The 19,108-nt window shown below is 38.2% G+C and overlaps 2 protein-coding genes across 2 annotated transcripts in view; one reads left to right on the top strand and one right to left on the bottom strand.

Annotated features, from left to right (window-relative positions):
• Positions 1-3,935, bottom strand: part of rtn4rl1b (reticulon 4 receptor-like 1b) — a 128,891-nt gene extending 124,956 nt beyond the window's left edge. The window contains exon 1 of the mRNA XM_035680731.1: positions 3,324-3,935. Within this exon, the coding sequence (XP_035536624.1) occupies positions 3,324-3,336 (13 nt within the window). The 5' untranslated portion in view covers positions 3,337-3,935. The remainder of the gene's footprint in view (positions 1-3,323) is intronic.
• A 1,069-nt stretch (positions 3,936-5,004) lies between these two features.
• Positions 5,005-19,108, top strand: part of dph1 (diphthamide biosynthesis 1) — a 54,108-nt gene continuing 40,004 nt past the window's right edge. Inside the window, exons 1-3 of the mRNA XM_035680165.1 lie at positions 5,005-5,101; positions 7,310-7,459; positions 17,260-17,323. Coding sequence (XP_035536058.1) covers positions 5,050-5,101; positions 7,310-7,459; positions 17,260-17,323 — 266 coding nt within the window. The 5' untranslated portion in view covers positions 5,005-5,049. The remainder of the gene's footprint in view (positions 5,102-7,309; positions 7,460-17,259; positions 17,324-19,108) is intronic.

The raw sequence follows: 19,108 nt of genomic DNA, 5'->3' as shown, positions 1-19,108 counted from the left end.
GTTTTAGCCTGTTAAGTACAAAATGTGTTACATGAGAGCCAAAGCATACTGGTTTTCAAGAGCATGACACAGGTTGTGAGTGACTTCCAAGCTCCCATGCAGCCATCAGTTTCAGTCCTTGCCAGTACAGTATGAAGATCTACTTACTTGAGACAAGTAATCCAACATAATGTACATTTACTCGATTACAATTTTGTTGCAGGTTACATTGTCTTTGTGTGATGTAGATGCAATGGGAGACTGTTTTGTTTTACATTTGAAAAGTTCCTTTGAAAGCTCTGACATGCTTTCAAATGTCATGTGCACTTTGGTATAAAATTTAAAAGCACCAATGAAAAGGGTTTTAAAAATAGTTTCTGCCTGCAATGGCATTACTATGACGTAAGGGATTAAAAAATAAATATAAATTCATGTTGTGTATGATATTCTCAAGCATGTTTCAAGTCTTTGGAAATTTATTTGAATGCTGTTCTGAAAGGAATAGAAAACCAGCCCATATGAGTAAGAAAATCTATGAAATTCAGGTAGCAAAACATTTGTAGTAAATGGGCTACAATATGCAACACCATTAGAGTATATAGAATACATGTAACCAGCAGAGCATCCTCATGTTGATAAAAGTACAATGATGTGTATGTATGTTCATCTTTGTGTTTGGAGGAGATGCACAATGTCACCAGTGTTTCTTTTTCAGAAAGTATGTGAGTTGCATTTTGTTATGTGCCTAGCACTGTACAATGCGAAAGGTGGCATAAAGCAGAACAACCCTAAACTGAGCCTCCTCCTATAATCCAGAATAACATGTAACAGCAATTACAGCACGTCACAGCATGGTATATTCAGTGGACATCTCGTCCTTTCCATCTCAGAGCTGTTCTGACAGATCATCCCTTGTGCCCACTCTATGGCTGACTGGTTTTGAGAAAAAAGAGAGATTGTGAAAGCGAGACAGAGAGATGGACAGAAAAGCCAAGACAGAGATGGAGTGACGTGTGCTTGTGTAGCTACATAAATGTACACATGCACCCACACACACACACTCACTTACACATTGTTGTATAAGCCATAGAAAAAACATACACAGAATCACAAACACCATTCGGACTGTTCAAACAAAGATATGAGGACTATGTTGTTTCACTTGCAGTTGAATACACACCATAACTAATGCTGTACATGTCTGGACATATTTGTGGATGGTAGGGACATGGCCATACCTTGTCGCAGCAATGATCGACCTGTACAAGCTCATGGCCCACAGATAAAGAGATCAGCAGCCGGAGACTGTCAGACAAAGTGTGAACCAAAAGGCCATCATAAAATCTACGTGTCCACTCCATTAACATGGGAATTAGGCACATCTAGCCACAATGTGAAGTCAACCTGAGAGATGCTGCCAGTGTGTGTGCCAGCAAAGCCACTTTCCTTCCATGTGTTTGTGAATGGTGGCTCTGTCTCAGTAAATGCTGTGCCTGATGCATCAGCCAGGCTGCCTAGAATGTGTTATTTTAGGTGCAAAAAAAATTCAAATTCACCAGAGAACTTCTGCGCTGTTCGTGCCAACGCTGACGCATCCCTGCCTCACTATTGTAGACTGAGACATGCTGGCATACTGAGCACTTTTGGCAGACGGTTGAAATCTGTACTTTGAAGTCGTTTGTCTTGAATTAAGTGATTTTCTGTCCGGCACTGTGCAGTGGTAAGACAGCTGATTCACATGCAAAAACCTTGGAGAGTGTAGGGATAGAGCATGTTTGGAGTACAGAATCCTCAAATGCCAATCACCTCCGGTTTCAGCTCTCCCTTTAACCCTGAACATAAATGGAAAATGAATGTGTGCTGTGGGAAATCATCTCCTTGAGGATCTGTTGATGATAATGATACATTATCAGGAGTAACAACATTTACCAGCATCTCCATTAGTTTAACACAAAACAGAGACGGACATGTTTTTCATTAACCAATAAAGAGCCTCTTCTGGAATGCACATCGTGACTCATGTTAGTTCTGGCCAAAAAAATCCAGACGTCTCACTTCTCAAAAACGATATGAAGATCAGTTATGAGAAGCTGTCAGAATGCAGGTTTAGACAATAGGCCTGCCCTCAAAGCTGTTGTAGCTATAAGCACTCGTCACCCTGGTGTGTTTCATCTCGACTGTTGGAACAGCAATAATCGATCTGATGGCAGTAAGAAAAACATGTTGTTTTTCTCTGCCCCTGAGGCACGCAGCAGAAACACACACACTCTAAACAGATGGTTTTTCACAAGACAGACTACATAAATACCAATATAACACAAGCAGTGAGCGATATATGGTGACCCCCATCAAGCATGTATTTGTGTGTTTTTTAAAGAGTATCTCTTAAGTTACTTTAGCCTAATATAAACTGCATAAAAATAACACAACAAAAGAGCAGGTTATTTTCAGTTAATGACAAAGTGGTGTGCAAGGCTAGCTCTAATGCAGTGGTTCATAAAGTGGGGTCTGGGGACCTCCGAGGGGATGCTGAGGGGGCTCCAGGGGGCCCCAAGCAAAATGAGGAACAGTTTAATTTCACTATTATTTCACTCCCTCGATAATAGCACAATGGGAGCATGTGCTACTGTAATATTCTCATTAGAGGTTTTACTCTCCCTACTGTTGTCAGACATCCAGTGCAGACAGTTATGCAGCTGTATGGCCAATTAAAGAGTAAAAAAGAAAGAAACTCTGGGACAAAAGATCATCAAATAAAAGTCTGTGGTCTAATGTGTTTCTATCTGGGGAATCTTGATATTAAAAGTTTGAGGAGCTCTTCCCTTTTTATATGAGGTGCTAAAGGTCTTGGGTGTTCATCTAGTGTGTAGCCAGCGGAGAATAACCTTGTGAACTACGGTTTGATCCATCACATCTAGATGTACTGACACACAGCAAATAATAATGCTCCAGCACAGTGCAATGCTCGGAGAGATAGCCTTGTGACCCGGGTACAACTCATAAACTGCAGTGCGGCATCAGCTGTATTAATAATCACATAGTCGTCCCCATGTTTCCTTACACAGATGAATATTTCATTCAGTGCGTGTTGTGCAAATTAAAGACGCGCTTCAAATGGCGCATCGTCTGTAATAACACATCTGCGGGGCAACGTGGTGCAATATGAATGTGTCATATTTAGACATCTGTTTAATAACCGTAAAAAAGTACCAGCACGGGATTCGTACACATTGTGAGAACGAAGCAGAATTCGCTTTATAGGCTGCATAATACTAATAAAATGTGCAAAAATGGGAAAATCGCGTTATAAATTTGGGGGTAAAGTTGAGACTTAGGCTACTCACCCCTTTTGAACATTTTGTAGGCCTAGGTGTATTTCGTCTTCTGTGCTCTGAGAATCATCTATTCTTATATTCCAGACTTAAAACTTGCGCTTTAGTTTTGAAGTTGATCCGAAAGCTTTCGTGGCTCGTCGTGTGAATGTCCGTTGTCACTCCTCGGGATTTTCTTGCCGTCCACTGTGTTGAGTTGCGCTGCAGAATGCCGTGGATTTCATAAACATTGACAACAGACAATAATCTCCTTTTCCACAAAGTCTGGCAGACCTCAGTCGGACCTGGGAAATTAGGCGGAAATCATTGCGGAACAGGCGCACTAAAATCATCCCCTCAGTCCCAAATAATGATAACTCCAGTGTGTGCCATGAGCACAAACGCACAGTAGTCCGATACAACCTCTGATAGCCAACTGCTTTTTAGTCGCAAATGACCGTACAGAGGCTGCAAACCAGTTCTGGGGGCAAGTCGACGGTGAACACAAGCAGCCCCCCCCCTTCACAAAAAAAAAAAAAAATACAGATTTTTAAATTCAAGTGGCCAATCTAAAATTCTTCTCTCGGTGTTTCAGAGCCGTTCAAATCGCATCATATTCGTTAAAATCTCTAATTAACATAAGTTATTTGAATTCACATTCCGCCTCTGATGTCGGATTATAAGCGCAGACTCCTCAAATCCTCCTTAATAATGTAGACTTTGATGCCTTCGGTTTCCTTAAAATCCCCCCCCCTTTTCAGCTCTCCTCTCCACTCGTAATTGTTACATTTGTGTGATCTTGTCTGTGAAGATCTCTCTGCTTTCCACCTATGGATCAGAGCTCGTTGATGCGCTCAAGGAGGGAGAAAGTATGTTGTACCGCCTCAGCTCCTCCACCGGGCAGCATCCTGCTCCATCCCTCTCAGTGTCTCTGTCCCTGTCTGCGCCAGCCTGAGACACACTGCTCCCTGACACCAGAGGTCTTTATAATGAATATGATATGACACAACGGGACAAAACTGACATGTAACAACAATATATTAACCAGCAAACATACATCGGGGGAGATGTGTCATGCTCCTCATTCTGCAGTATAAGACAGCTCTTAGGAGAAAACTCTGGTTTGCTGATCAAATAACCTCCTACCAGATCAATATGTCATAGATAATGGACTAATGCGTTAGATAAACTAAGTCTCTCTCTCTCTCTCTCTCTCTCTCTCTCTCTCTCTCTCTCTCTCCCTGACAAACACAGACACACATATTGCAATGCATTGCAAATAATTATGACACGACTATACTAGGCTATTACATTATTTATTCAACAAGATTTACAAGTTAGGTTCGTTTTAAAAAATACAATTTAATTTAACGGAGTTATATTTTATTTCAGATTTTCTTTGAATATATATTTTTATTTAATATTTTATCGTAATGTCATATTTATTCTATTTTGTTTCACATGTATGTAAAGCTCAGCTGCACAATGTTTTCTTTTATAAATGTTCTGTTTTCATTTTGTTTTACAAGACTTGTTTTTACTTATTTAGGCTGAGTGAACTAACTACTACTACTGACAATGGACACTGTAACCCACAGAGATATACCGTAACGACCTGTCCCAGTGTGGTCCACATGTCCTCCTGTCCCGTTAGGTGACATCGATTGTATCGGTGTTCGACTTTTCTCCACTCGCCTCTTCGCTCGATTGCTTTCGCCTTTCTGTGCCCTCACATGTGTGATGTTTGGGAGAATAAAACATGGCAGCGCCCTCGAGTGAAGTGCAGATTGTTCCTGCCAAGAAGCCCGCAGGTAAATATTAACACCCATTAAGAGATATTTAATACAACACACAGAGGAATATATTTATAAGCTGATAGGTAGCTGGCTTCCCCATCGATGAGACGCAGCTGTACTGACACAACAACACAGCTGTCCGGCTACGGTGCAAACAAGAAAATGGGGAAACGTCGTCTGGGTTGCAGTGCTGTTTGATAGCTATCCAGCTTTATTCAGTAGAATCAACTTAAATGATAAAACATTTAGTTTTTTTTGCCTTCTAGCTGGCATCAAATCCGCGTTAGAACATGAGATCGATGTGAAGTGTTTGTCGATCAGCTGACAGATCAGTTGTGTGTGTTTATAGGGTTTATGAAAGATTGTCTCATTGTTACCGAGAGGATTGTCAGTGTTGTCTTGTTAGTTTGGATTTATTACAACAGAAGATCACTGCGGAAATGACATATTACCTCCTGATAACCGACTGCATGATTTCACAAATACAGTTTACCATTGAACACAACATCTTAGATGATTGATTGGGTTTTATTTTATTTATTTGCAGTGTTTCTTTCTCTTATATTGGATGTATAGTTTGTTCATTGCCACTGAGGAAGAAACCGGCCTGAAGGAAGTGGTGAGAGCAGAGTTTTTATAGGATGAGTGTGATTTACTGACCATGCTAATGGTGTTTCCTTGCCAAAAGAAAAAGTTACATAATTTTTTCTTGGCAACCATACAGTGTTTCCAACACATGCACAAACTAACTTTCTATTAAAACATGATTTCACACGATTTCACCGTGTTGGCAAACTTATTGATACATCTGTGCTTTAATCTGTGATTCCACTCAATACTTTTGAAATGGATACAGACACATAATATACAAAGAAATTGTTTTAGGTGAGGCCATATTCTCTATATGGGAAACACTGATATAGAGCTACCATAATATGAGCTCACTGCAGAGGCTACAGGCTGGTTTATATCAAGTAAAATGATGCAGGGAATAGAGAGGTAAAAGATGATGATGATGATGCACATCTAAGAAGATCTAGTAGGAAAAGAAACTGAAAAGTTTGTTTCTAATTAAGTTTACTGCAAGTAAGGAGACAGGAGGCAGGATTTCTCCTCTAGACTTTGTTCAGTCATACAGAATAACGACAGATGGAGCAAGAGCAGCATTTTGATTGCCTATTTTTTTTTTTTTTTTTTTTGTATTTCATTTAGGTCTCAAGTTTTTTTTTAACTTGTTTTTAATTTATAAAATCAAATACATAATTTACTTGGACTGTGCCATGAATATAGCTCAAGTCAATTGAGCTTTTTCGCAGCTGTAATAGTGGGAAAGCACAACAGTGTCCTCATTGTGTGGTGGCAAAGATTTATACAGAAAGTAGTTCAGTGGCTACATGAATTATGACAACTGCAGTGCAAGACTGGTTAAATGAAATGTTCACATTTACATTTTTGAAAAAATAAATAATCTTACAGATGAAACACTTTAATTTTGAATGTCTTAGTTATTTATTAAAGTCAAAATAAAGTACTGATGCAGTCCTGGTGGTAGAAAATCAATGACGTGGGTGTAAACTGCTGAATGATGGCCTCTTTAACATGTGAGGATGTTTAGTCGGAAGGATGAGAAGACCATAGGGTATCTCAAGTTTTTTTAAATATGTTAGAGACACTGTTGTTTAGACCAGATAATTAAGACAAGTCTTCTTTGTGACCTTGTTTTCTTAAGCATGTCTTACCTATTGGAAGGGTTTTGTTTGTGACTGACCTTTTTATCCGTGAGTCACCAAAGAAGATTGTACATTGTGATTAAAGTAATTCTGCCTGTACTTGAGACCAAGCAGGGCGACATCAAGTTCAAACTCTGCCAGTAAAGTCTGAGCCAAACTTCTTTCAGCTTTTTTCTCCATTTCAGCCGGCATGTCAAGCTTTCCAGTAGCTTGTAGAAAAATTTAAAATAGAAGATGCTACAAGGACAAATTTGTCCAATTCAACCACTCTCATTCCTCTTAAAACCTGGCCTATTCCTGTTTGAGGTGGGAGACACATTTGGGCAATATTGAATGTGGAAAGCGACTTTCCTGAACTGCATTAGCCCCCTCCACACTCAGACTGTGACCAGCTTGCCTGTCGAATAGAGTTCAGTCCATTAGATCCGGCGTCCTTGCTTCAACCTGTGTTTATTGCATTGCTAACCGCTCCATCATTTGACTTTCTCTTCAGTCCGAGGACCACGGCGGGTAGCCAATCAAATTCCAGATGAAATCCTGCAAGACCCTGAGTTACAGGAGGCGATCAAAGCCCTGCCTGCAAATTACAACTTTGAGATCCACAAGACGGTTTGGCGAGTGAGACAAGCAAATTCTAAGAGAGGTGAGCTCTGTTCTTTCTTAAAACACCTGATTAATTAAGCACATGATTAGAAGCTATATTATTTTAACAGAGACAGTCATTGTATTTAAAATGCCAGATTAGAAAAAAACATAACATGCAGCTGTAGAATTGTTTTTCTTATCTAAACATCAGTTGTTTAATACAACATGGACATTTACTAAAAGTTGAGCCAACCATGTATTCCACAATGTCACATCATACATTAGTGCTAAGCTAGAGGCTTTTAAATTGCACAACTGACTTCTGAATTAAGTTATACTAACTGAACTCTAACAGGCTATATGAAGTTACTTGAAAGTAAAGGATCTGCAGTAAATACTTTTACACAGCCTGTGTCTTTATAATAGGAATATTTCCAATTTATAGTCAATTTAACTAGAAAGGATGGAGCACAAATTAGGCTTTTTGTTAAAGGATCCCTGTCCCAGAACTGACAACCATTACACTGTTCCCACTGTCTTTTTGAGTGAAAAATATTTATTCTATGTCCATTAATGTCACATGATACAAATAATGTTAGCTAAAAGTTTATGAAATGGTTCCACACTGAAATATGTATTCTTGCTCACATCTCATTGCCAACTGCCTTACACGTTTAGAGAAGATCAGCAGTACAGAGTGAATGTATGGGAATCGTGTACTGAAGGACAGCATGTGCAAGCATTCATTCAGAATGCCATCCATGAGTGTATCTGTGCTTTGACCTACTTTGTGGACTTCACATTGTACAATCAGTAACCTGTGAAAAGCAGAGTTTTCAAAAGGCCATGTAGGTCAGCCCACAGTGACTATGCCATTAAAATCACTGAACACGTATTTAAAAATACACACCAAAAGCAGAAGCTGTTAAGAAATCTGTGTTTGGGATGAGATGTGCCTCTGTGTGGTAATGTAATTCAGAGAAAAAAGCCCTTTTGTGTGTTCACTCTCATTGGTCAGCATGGACACCAAAGTGAAGCAGGATGCTTTTCACAAGCACCTCCATGTCCAGTGTGTTTTGGAGTTGGTTAAGACTGAATTTGTCAGGGGCATGTTAGCCTTCTTTGATCTTTGGAGGTAGGGGGGGCAGTTCTTTCAGGAATTGTGCTTATGTGTTATTGACAGAGTTGAAAGGCTACGCTCACACTGCAGTTGAAAGTGCTCCAGCTCAGATCTCTTCTCACTATCCATGCAATACAGATGTTTCCCATTTATGTATTTTTTTAAATTCATATTGAAAGCAGAACTTTGCCTCCATAAACAAAAAAACATTTCTAATCCGGTAACAAAGTTAAAGGAGGAAAAATACTATTTATCTAATGTGGGCTAGAATTTCAGTTCCCTCTCTGACATACTGTCCAGACATCATATATTTTGTTTTCATATCTTTTGTCCATTGGTTTTATTTCAGGATGGAGGTAATTTAAACTGATACGAGATATGGGTCACTCAAAAGTACAACAGTAAAACAGAACAATCAGATCTGAACTAAAAATCTGATTTGAGTAGCAAGGCCTTTGGGATTTTAGCACCATGGGACACCTTCGCTGACATCGGTTTTGGTTGATGGCAACAGGCAAATCATCGTTATGTTGCTCTAGAACTGCCTTTAGTAACATTTGATGATATTACATTGTTTCACTAGCTCTTTTGCCGTTATTAGGTGATAGTAAAAACAGAACAGAAAAATAAATTGGAAATACCACCAAGAAGCTTTGAAAGGGTGCAGTCAGTCCCCTTTCAATTTTGCAATATTAAGGCACAGCTATAGTTCTAAATTACAAAGTCTGTAGGGAAACAAAGAAGCAAAGTAATGAGAATCACTGTTGATGATGGCTACAATACCTCACGTTCACTCTAACACATAATTTGCAGTGTTTTAATTGAGGCTCCCACTGACAGTCAGTCCAGGACTAATATTATAAAAATACACTCAGGAGTAATCAGATGGTGTGAGTCCTTGTGCTGACAGTTATGTATTGTGAACCTCATCAAGAGAAATGTGCCTCATTTCAAGGTGGATTATTATGACAAGCCACACTTCCATGCATTGCTGCTTTTCATTGTTTTTTGCGATGTCGATGTCACCTATAGTGTTTGGTATTCACATTGGGTGTGTGTCTTAATTTGTCTTTTTATATGGCGTACCCAGATAGAGTAAAATAGCATTTGTTTGTCCATTCTGGCTCCACCCGCAGCATCTGTAGATATAAACGATTCAATCTAAGGTAACAAAAAGCACAACAATTCCTATATTCAGAGAGTATAAACTAATGAAAACATACCCATGAATATTATATTACATTTATGATAATAGAGCCTCCTAAATTTTACACACTGGACCTTTTTAACAATCCAGCAAAGCACATGTTAACTAAGCACAGTTTTGTTTTAAGTTACTAATGGTTTTTATTTTCTGTCGTACTGAAAATGTACAAAATTTAGTTTTGTTTTGCACACCTCAAAAGCTTGTAGTTAATTTATTAATATCAACTGTTAATCTTCAGTATAAAGCAGAAACAAACGATTTCTTTGTTTCATGGGTGAAATGGTTTTGTACTTTTTCACCCAAATGTAGTCCAAGGAGTTTTTAACTGGTTATGAAAGTCTCATTTTAATACTGATGCATCTATGTGACTGACATAAGCAAACAAGACCATCAGCTAGGGGATTGGAATTTTTAAAATAGTTATTCTTCATGCCTGGCACCGGGTCAGATTCAGTTAGATTTCCCCTTTATCAAATGAAACAAGTCATTAGAAAAAGTACAGCCATAATCAGCACAAAATTAAAAGTTTTTTTTAAAATTTTACTGACATGCCCATATCTGAATGCAAATTTGTAAGGATTATTGGTCACTATAGTCTTTTATCTTGTCCATACTGGGTTCAAAGAGATCATTTACTACAGCAATTTTGATGTAAGTGATAGGCAACAAAATCCACATTCCTAACTGAACCTAATAATAAGTTAGACAAATCAAGTGAGCACCTTTCAAAGTCACATTGTTTTTATTATAAATTTCCCTCTTTGTGCTTCTATAGGCAGTGTTTACCTGGCAGATGAATAAAAGCACAGAGGGAATTTGGTACTAAACAGACTGAAAATTTGGTAGCTCTCCACTTTTGTCCCCCATCACTTTCATTGATATCACTTTGGGAAGGGATCTCTCTGCGGCCAGTGAGAACAAGAGGAATAATAACAGCAACCAAAACCAATTTAAACATATGGGCAAGCAGTATTGGTTCAAGATAGACTTCAAAAATATGTCCCTATCCTTTTATTGTATATGTATTTCAGTTACTGCCCTCATGCATTGTTATGTGTATATTTTGACTTTTCCTCCTGTGCATGGTCATGAGATAGTGTTGCAATGTCGGCCTCCAGCCAAAGAAAAAAAGACGTCCTTCACTAATGTAAATGTCAAAATGTGTAGTCGTTCAGTGTCCTGCCTTGGGTGGAAATATGCAGATGGCATGCCAAGAGGATTGAATCACAATGTCCCTGTGGGGAGTATGTGGTTTACCACAGCTTGCTGGCTTTGCTTTTTTGTTGTGTGACATTTTTTTATTTTTTATCAGAGCTAGTCGTCTCTCTCTGAACTCAGAGAGCATAACTCACCTTATCACCCCTGTCTCTCTCTGTTCCTCTTTGTGTCCATCTGTTTCTTTGTCAGCCTTTGAACCGCTTTTGAGTGTCGTACACTGTGCTTTTAAAATCGAGGACTGAGGAACATTGAGAAGAATTTTGTTTCTGCTGCCCAGCCTCTTCTTTCTGAGTTTATGAATAGTCAAAAGCTTTGTGTTGTTGTTTTGCCTAATTTTATCATTTTAATCTATTTGTGTGTTGTTTTGATATAATCTGTTGTGCAGCTTTTTACAAGAGAAGCTTAGTTGTTCAGAGTATTTCTAACTGCTGTTGGCTGTCTGCCGTCTTGATTACTGTCACACATTGAGCTAAGATAAAGACAACTACAATTTAATTAGATGATAATAACTAGCTGACTTCAGTCAAGTGTTTTGTTTAGAGAATCAATGGTCTGAGTGATGCCTAGAATATGAATTCCGACCAACGAGCGGACCACATGGAGGATCTTCAGACTAGCATTCACGACTAAGATGGAAGCAGTGTATTTATACATATTTGGGTGGAAATATGGCCACTGTTTGGAATATACTGAATGTTTTGTTAAAAACAAGTGGATGAAGTGGAGGCAGGTTTGCTTTCTTTAGCCATGGTTAAGTTATCATCATATTGAAACTAGCCAGACCAATACTGTATCGATATTTGAGAGTAATAAGAACCTGACATTAAATTCTGGCTGGTCGCATTGCTTAAAAACCTAAGTAATACATTTTTCCAATCTTCTGATCTTACCATTTTATAATGGACTTTGTCTTACAACCGTTTTTTCCGCCTTGCACACAAATACCACGTTCTCATTCATTCAGAGAATTCAGAGAAGACATCATGATAACGTCAAAGAAGCACAAAGCAGTACAGCCTTGGATGTCTTGGGAGACCTTGAATTCATGAAAGTGTTTCCCTGCTGGGCTGTGAAAAGCCCAGGGACTTGTTCTGTTTTCCATGGTCTTCTCACAACTAAACTACAGACAATCAAAAGATTAGCACAGTTGACAGTTTCTCTTTAGATGTTTGCTTGAGCTTCAAGACACAATGCAACATGTGGAGCATTTAGTTCCTCCCTTTTGCCCATGTTACAGTTACTTTTATGAGAAGGTCAGGAGTGGGAATATAATAGAACAGTTTTAATGATAATAATGTTGAAATCACAAAATTTAGGATCTGAATTTTGCCAATGTTAACTACACATCCAACTAAGCCACAGATGGCACACCTGACTAAACAGAACACAAGCCAAGACATCCAGATTGACAAAACATCTACTCCCAATCTCCCAATTAATTCATGGTGCCTTTCTAAAAACTCTCTTTGTGCATCTTCAGAACCACTGTTTTCTTTCTTCCTCAAATACAAAACGACTTCCCAGTAAGCAGTCCAAGATGGCCTTTTCTCCTCTGTCTGAACAGCGTGTTCCTTTATAGAAAACAGACAGTAGTGAGAGGGCTGCCAGTGTAAAGTTCAAGCAGATCATAGGCAGTCGTATCCACAGCCTGAACATGCACATGTGGATGTGTTTTCGAAATATTTCCTTATTAATGGTAAATGCATTTTTACATACAATAACATACTGTTGTGGAGTCGTGTCTATTATGTCCAAATTCAAAGTCTATTTGTGTGAAAGTAGTGTTTAATAATAATAAGTCATACTAATGAGTTGAATTTTTATAAAAGTTATTAAATTGTTTTTTTATTTTTTGTTATTAGTTTATGTTTTTGATACATTAATTCAATTCAGTTTTATTTATATTGCACCAAGTCATAGCAGAGGTTATCCCAGGATACTTTTCATATAGAGCAGATCTAGACCATACTCTCTATAATTTTATAATATATTAATATGGTTATAGTCAATGTATAGTACATTATGCAATATAACACAATACCACCACAAACTGCAGTCTTCAAAATGAACATAATGTTGAATCTACCTCTTAGCTAGATTTACCTAATAAAGTGGAAACTGAGATCACTAAATTTATTCTTTTTGATTATTTCACTATGACCACCTTTTCTAATTTGGACCATTCTGGAGTTGCTTAACATACAGTGTGTGAACACAGACTATAGATTGCAATGCCATCAACAATGTGCCATACCACTTGTATTTTACTTCTTCACATTGCAGCTGATTTGACAATTCAACATATTCATGTCTATGTATTGTTTTGTTAGGTGGGTTTCTTTTACAAGCCCTTATTCCCTTTTGTTTTATTTTATCACATCTAACCACAAATGTTATACATTCACAGAGCCAACATTTAATCTACTACAAGATAAACCCTGTATATAGCCTTATTCTAGTCTTTCTCAATATAACCTCCCTTTTTAAAATTCTGAGTAATCCCTTGGCTTTGTCCGTTCAGTCTGCTGTTTGCTGATAAATTGGTCTTTCCAGCATTTTCTTAGTTTACCTCCTGTCTTTGATTGTTAACATAATCCCACATGTAGCTTTTCTTGTTACCTGCACTGCCCTTTGGTATGTCATCGTTATATAAAACATCATTAGATGACTGTTTTATTGACAGTTCACGTGAGCCAAAGGTGGTCCACATTAAGTGACATAATTCTGTATATAAATTCTGCCGGGCGTGCAGCTTGCAGAAAAAACTAGGCCTCGACCCTCTAGTGAAGCGTTGCCGTACCCACAGCTGCGACGTGCCACTCAGGCGGGCAGTGTGACTGCTGTAATCTGTTAATATGGGCGCCAAAATATACAGACATTCCGCCACGTGCACATGCTGCTCAGGAAAGGAGTGTGAACGAGCCATAAGAAGCTTTTCCATCAGCCAAAACTGTTAAATGTACTCCCCTTGTCTTTTTTTTGTGTGCTTTTCTGGACCAGGAGTGCACTTCCAAAAGTAGAAGCAGCTTATCATCCTTGCATGCAAACTCAAAAACATCAATGTCCAAACAGCCAGTCCCATCTCCAGCGTCTGACTCACCTTTCGCCAAGGGCAGCAGATGGAGAAAGCTCTTTGCTTCTGTCAGCCGTGGCAGAGGTGTGCTCTCAAACCTTTCTCTGTTAATAAACTTGCCCTTTTCTAGGTAATGACCTGTCTCTCATTGTCTGCATGAGCGCTTGGTGATCCCTTAACCTTTCATCAGAAAGTAATGCTTGCGCTCCTCCTCTTCGCACTGCCCCATCTATCACTCCATCTCATGACCATCCTCCCTCAACCTCCTTGGCCTTTTGTCTGTCCCAGCCTTTATTGTTTAATGCTGTCTGGCACTGAAGTCTTGAAAGTGTTTCAAGCCTGGTCATGTGAAAACGTTGGCTGCGCTGAATTCAGTGTGTTCGAAGTGTCCACTGAGACATTGTTGGATTTATTGAAGTAAGGTGTGACGAAGTTTGACTGGGAGAAAATGTCGTGGTTGATTGAAACAAAGTCTTTGTCTCCAGGTGCCCGCGCCCTGTGTCTCACTTGGTGGCAGGGACTTCAGAATGAACTGTTCCACACCCTGTGAATGCATGTTCGTGATCGTCTCAAATGAAACATAATTACGTTACTGTTTCAAAAGGGGTAAATGGCAAAAAAAGAACTGTTGACAGGAGGCCTTGCTTATACACGAACCATGTAGCCTAATATAATCCCAAACATCAAACAGCAAACCAGTGAATGGCAGAAACCCTGTATTTCACACAATTATGAGAAACACACTTGATTAAAAATCTGCTAAAAATGCATTCTAGTTAATTAAAAAAATCCTTAAACTGGAGTACATGCAATCTTACATAATTTTGACGGAGTATTAAAAATATTAGTTATTAGTTCTCTACTAATTTTCTCAAATGTTCATATTTTAGTCTTCTATATTGAAAATATGTAAATCTGCATTGAAAACGAAAAGGAACTAATTTCATGTCTATTTTCCTCAAAAGATATTTGATGAATATGTGAAATGAATCCTTTGTTGCCAATGCAGATAAAGTGTATTTACCAATTGTTTCAATGCAAGTTAAATTATTTTCATATTTCTCCTAATCCTTTGATTTTTTTCTCGGAAACTATTTTTTCTTGATGAACTATACAAGGACTGGTCAATTAACATTATATTAATCACAGTTTTTTTTTTTTTTAGACAATTTATTAAAAGTTTATCGAGCACCATTTCCAAACATTTTCTGGTTCCAGCTTCTCAGTTGCGAAGAATTCCTGCTTTTCTGTTTTTACATAACTGAACATTTTGTCTTTTTGGGTTTGTGTGGGTCATGTAAATTATACCACATGGGGTTTTGGGGGCAATTGACATGAACATTTTTCACTATTTTCTGACATTTTATAGACCAAGTATTCACATCAGAAAAAATGGTTGACAGATTTATAAATAATGAAAAAATCCTTAGTTGCAGCCTGAATTGGTGTAAAATGTTTCATTTTGTGCATTTTTTAAAATTGCAAACTAAAATGAGGAAATGTGTCAAATAAGGAAACTATTTTATTTAATTAATTTTTAATTTTTATTATAAGTGGTTATGTCATCTCATAGCACCAGATTTTCTTTCCACTAATCTCCTCCCTGTCACTCTTGTCTTTTCCCTCTCATCTACTTCATGCTCTGATTCCTGCTGTTATTCCTTGCGGGGTTATACTTGACATCATCAATATCTTAGGAGTCTCTGATAACCAATGTGTCGTCATGTTTATTTGATGACGAGATGGCAGGAGTAACGTATACTAAATCATGGATTCTTTAGGATCTTTAATGCAAAAACCACAAGACTTATCTCTTAAGAAATCCCCAAATGACATTCGGATTTTCATCTTTGAATTCCAAGAAAACATGATGATATTATCTTCAAAGGAAAGCCTGCAGTTTGGTTTATCTGAGGTGAGGAAGCTAAAACATTTTGATTGGTGCTTGAAGTCTGTGAAAAAATATCAGATCATGTCAAATTCATACAATTAATACAACATAAAACTTTTATTTATAGAAATTTAAATTAAAAGCAGTTGAAGTTATGTTAAATGATGCTCTGAGGAAATGAAAATAACAGATTCAATGATGTAAAAAGAAAAAAAAAAGGAATATTGTTTATCAAGCAACACAAGACATAACAAAAGCTACCACGAGAGAGGTAGATCTAGAAGAATCTATCTGAAAGATGATCCAACAACAAAGAGGACTGATGTCACTATTAAGCCAAAGCCTAATAAAAAAATTCTGAAATTAGAACAATAAAATAAAATCATAATTAACTTAACAGTTTAGCAAAAGCCCTTTATATTAAAATAAGTTCAAGAATTTTAAAGCCAGCATTGAGTTACACTATATGATTATTTTAAGCCACAGCCACACTTGCCTCTCTGTTGTTTTAAAATGGTAAGATATTGTGTTGATTATTATACCTTGCTCATTTTGTTTCTCAAAAGCTTAATTGCATCTTGTTTTCAGAGGGTCATGCTTTTTTCAGTAGAGCTAATTTATTTCAAATCCCCTGCACGCATATTTGTGGTGAGCTCACAGTTACTAAGAGGTTCATAGAAAACACGTTAGTTAGATTTCCTTTTCCCACTACAACCTTCGTCTAATATAATCTGAAATGAGGCACAAACCACTTTGTAAATCCTTCCCTAAACGTGTTTTTTTTTTTTTCTTTTTTTTTTCTTCCATTGATTCATCCCAGTTGGTGTCACAGATCAGTTTGTCTTCTGTTGTCAACATGCAACACCATCAACAGGACCGATGCTTGTTAAGTGGTTGCTTGATTTCAATTTTATAGCAGCCCCATCAGTTTGTCCATATTAAATTCTAGCTTTGAGACATAAACTCGCATGACGTTGTGGAGGGAGGGTGTATTTGTGCGTTTCGAGGGTGAAAGTGTGACTCTCAGAGCCCGTGGCAGGCACGGAGATGGAGGAAAAAGAGAGAGTTTAATGGCTCTGTACAAGCCGTGAGCTGTAGAGCTAGACCTGTGGTGATTGGTTTGGACTATATTTCCAACAGCCCGTCACTTGCTAAAATAAACCAACAGTACTACCGTGGCAGAGGGGAAATTGCCCTGAAATGTCACTATTTGCTGTCAGTGGAGCACTCTGAACCAGTAGCACATGCTATGTATAGCTGTGCTATCCAGGATTTTATTAAATAACATGCTGCCATCAATCTAACACAAGTGTGTAACTTTTCTGTTTGCCTTTTCCCACTCTCTCCAGTGGCTCTGCAGCTTCCAGAAGGCCTGCAGATGTTTGCCTGTGTCATCGCTGACATCATTGAGAGGTAAGGCAGAGAAAGAAAGGTGTTTCTTCTATTTAATAAGTTATTTGAGAGTCTAGGAGTAAGCAGCTGGTGTAGAAGGCGAGCCAGCGGCGTACGAACTTTTAACTGCCGCATCCACTTGCTACTCATTAAGAGAGCGAAAGCTTTATCGCAATTCCCCGCCTTCGACTCAGTCAGGGATTCAGCAGAAAATGAGACACGATTACGGTGTTTTAGGACAGAGCTGATATCACAGCTTCCCTTGCTCACAGTTGGAGGAGGGAAGAGATATTATTCTTGTTAATTACATCTTGTTTCAGTTTGCATATGCCCTATTGCACACCAGCACTCTATTATACAGACAAGGTTTTTTTTCCTCCATCCTACAGTGAGAAGTACTGGAGCATTAATGTTCTTCAGACCTAATAGTTTGTCTTTTATACTACACTGTTGTTTAGCCTTCAGTATACTAAATAAAATGTGTACTTCAATGCTTAGTAAATAGAAACACACATGCTGAAAAAAATGTGAGGGCCACACGAAGCACAAGCACGAGCAAAATCAGCTCTGTTTACAATTTTTCTCCCTGGTTGTTGTCTCTGCGGTTTCACCTTCAGTTAGCCTCTGTATATCAGGAGCACTGTCTGCCAAGTGTTTTCCCAAAGAAAAAACGTGCTATCATTAAACACCCAGAGTGGATTCTTTTCAAACGTGTTTAGTCAATACTAACCTGATTACGAGATGGCCACGATAAAGAATAGAGTGGCTGGAGTTGCCATGAGCTTCTCAAGCTGGGCAATATTTCATTTCACACAGGAAACTCGGATCACGTCAGTTTGACCGTATTATTGTGCTCTTTACGTACCAAGACACATTTATTTACCATATAAATAATAAAACTTTAGTCTTGCTTATAAATGCGTTAAGCAGGACTTTGTCTTTCTCCCTTGCCTCAACAGTTTTTTCTATCTTCTCTTTTTACTCCATTATTTTGTTCATCTTTTTCTTCAGCTGCTATCACTCTATCTTTCTATCACTCTCTTTACTGTAATTTCTTTCTTTTTTTATCGCTACAAAGATGACAAAGTGAAGTTTTGATGATACGGTCTGGTCTTATCAGTCCTGCAGCTATCAGACTGAGAGCTACCACCATTTGCTGCATGGCTTTTAAACCACACGCCTGTGCAATCCACATTTATATGTTTGTATTGTCACTGTCCATCACAGAGTCTGCGAAATCATCCCCATCTTTTCTAATGAGAGCAATTAGCAGACACTAATTGCTTTTCTCACTGTCTTTATACTTTGTCCTCTATCGCTTGTCTCTGTATTTTTCACACTCTCTTCACCATCCACATGATTTCTCCCTCAGACTGCGGCAGAGAAGATGGTTCTCACGGTTTCCCTTCATTAGGTCCTGCTATATAGTTTCCCTGAAGCTATTTTACCACTGTCTGTGCTGTCTTACTATGTAAGAATTTTCTTTGCAGTAGTAGTCTTTCCAGATTTAACAGATGGGTTCTTTGAATCCTGGATAAACATCAGAGCCTCTGAGAAGTACTGAATATCTTCCATCTTGTGCACAGACTGACAGCCTGAGTGTATCATTTGGATATCAGCTAAATTCGGGCACTACTGTCTCCAAATAAAATAACAAAGTTCTTGACAAACTCCGTGATGGTCATCCAGGATCATACAACTGCAGTTTTGCCCTTTAAAGTACATTTCCAATTCATTACAATTTCTTTGTGCAGTTTTCCTATTTTCCTATAGGTTATAACATTTTGCTGACAAACATAATTACAT

This window comes from Morone saxatilis, unplaced genomic scaffold, assembly GCF_004916995.1.
Source record: "Morone saxatilis isolate NCDOM2014 unplaced genomic scaffold, NCSU_SB_2.0 Contig8, whole genome shotgun sequence".
NCBI classification, from domain to species: Eukaryota; Metazoa; Chordata; class Actinopteri; family Moronidae; genus Morone; species Morone saxatilis.
The sequence above is the reverse complement of the archived record's forward strand: the minus strand, read 5'-3'. Positions and strand labels throughout refer to the sequence as shown.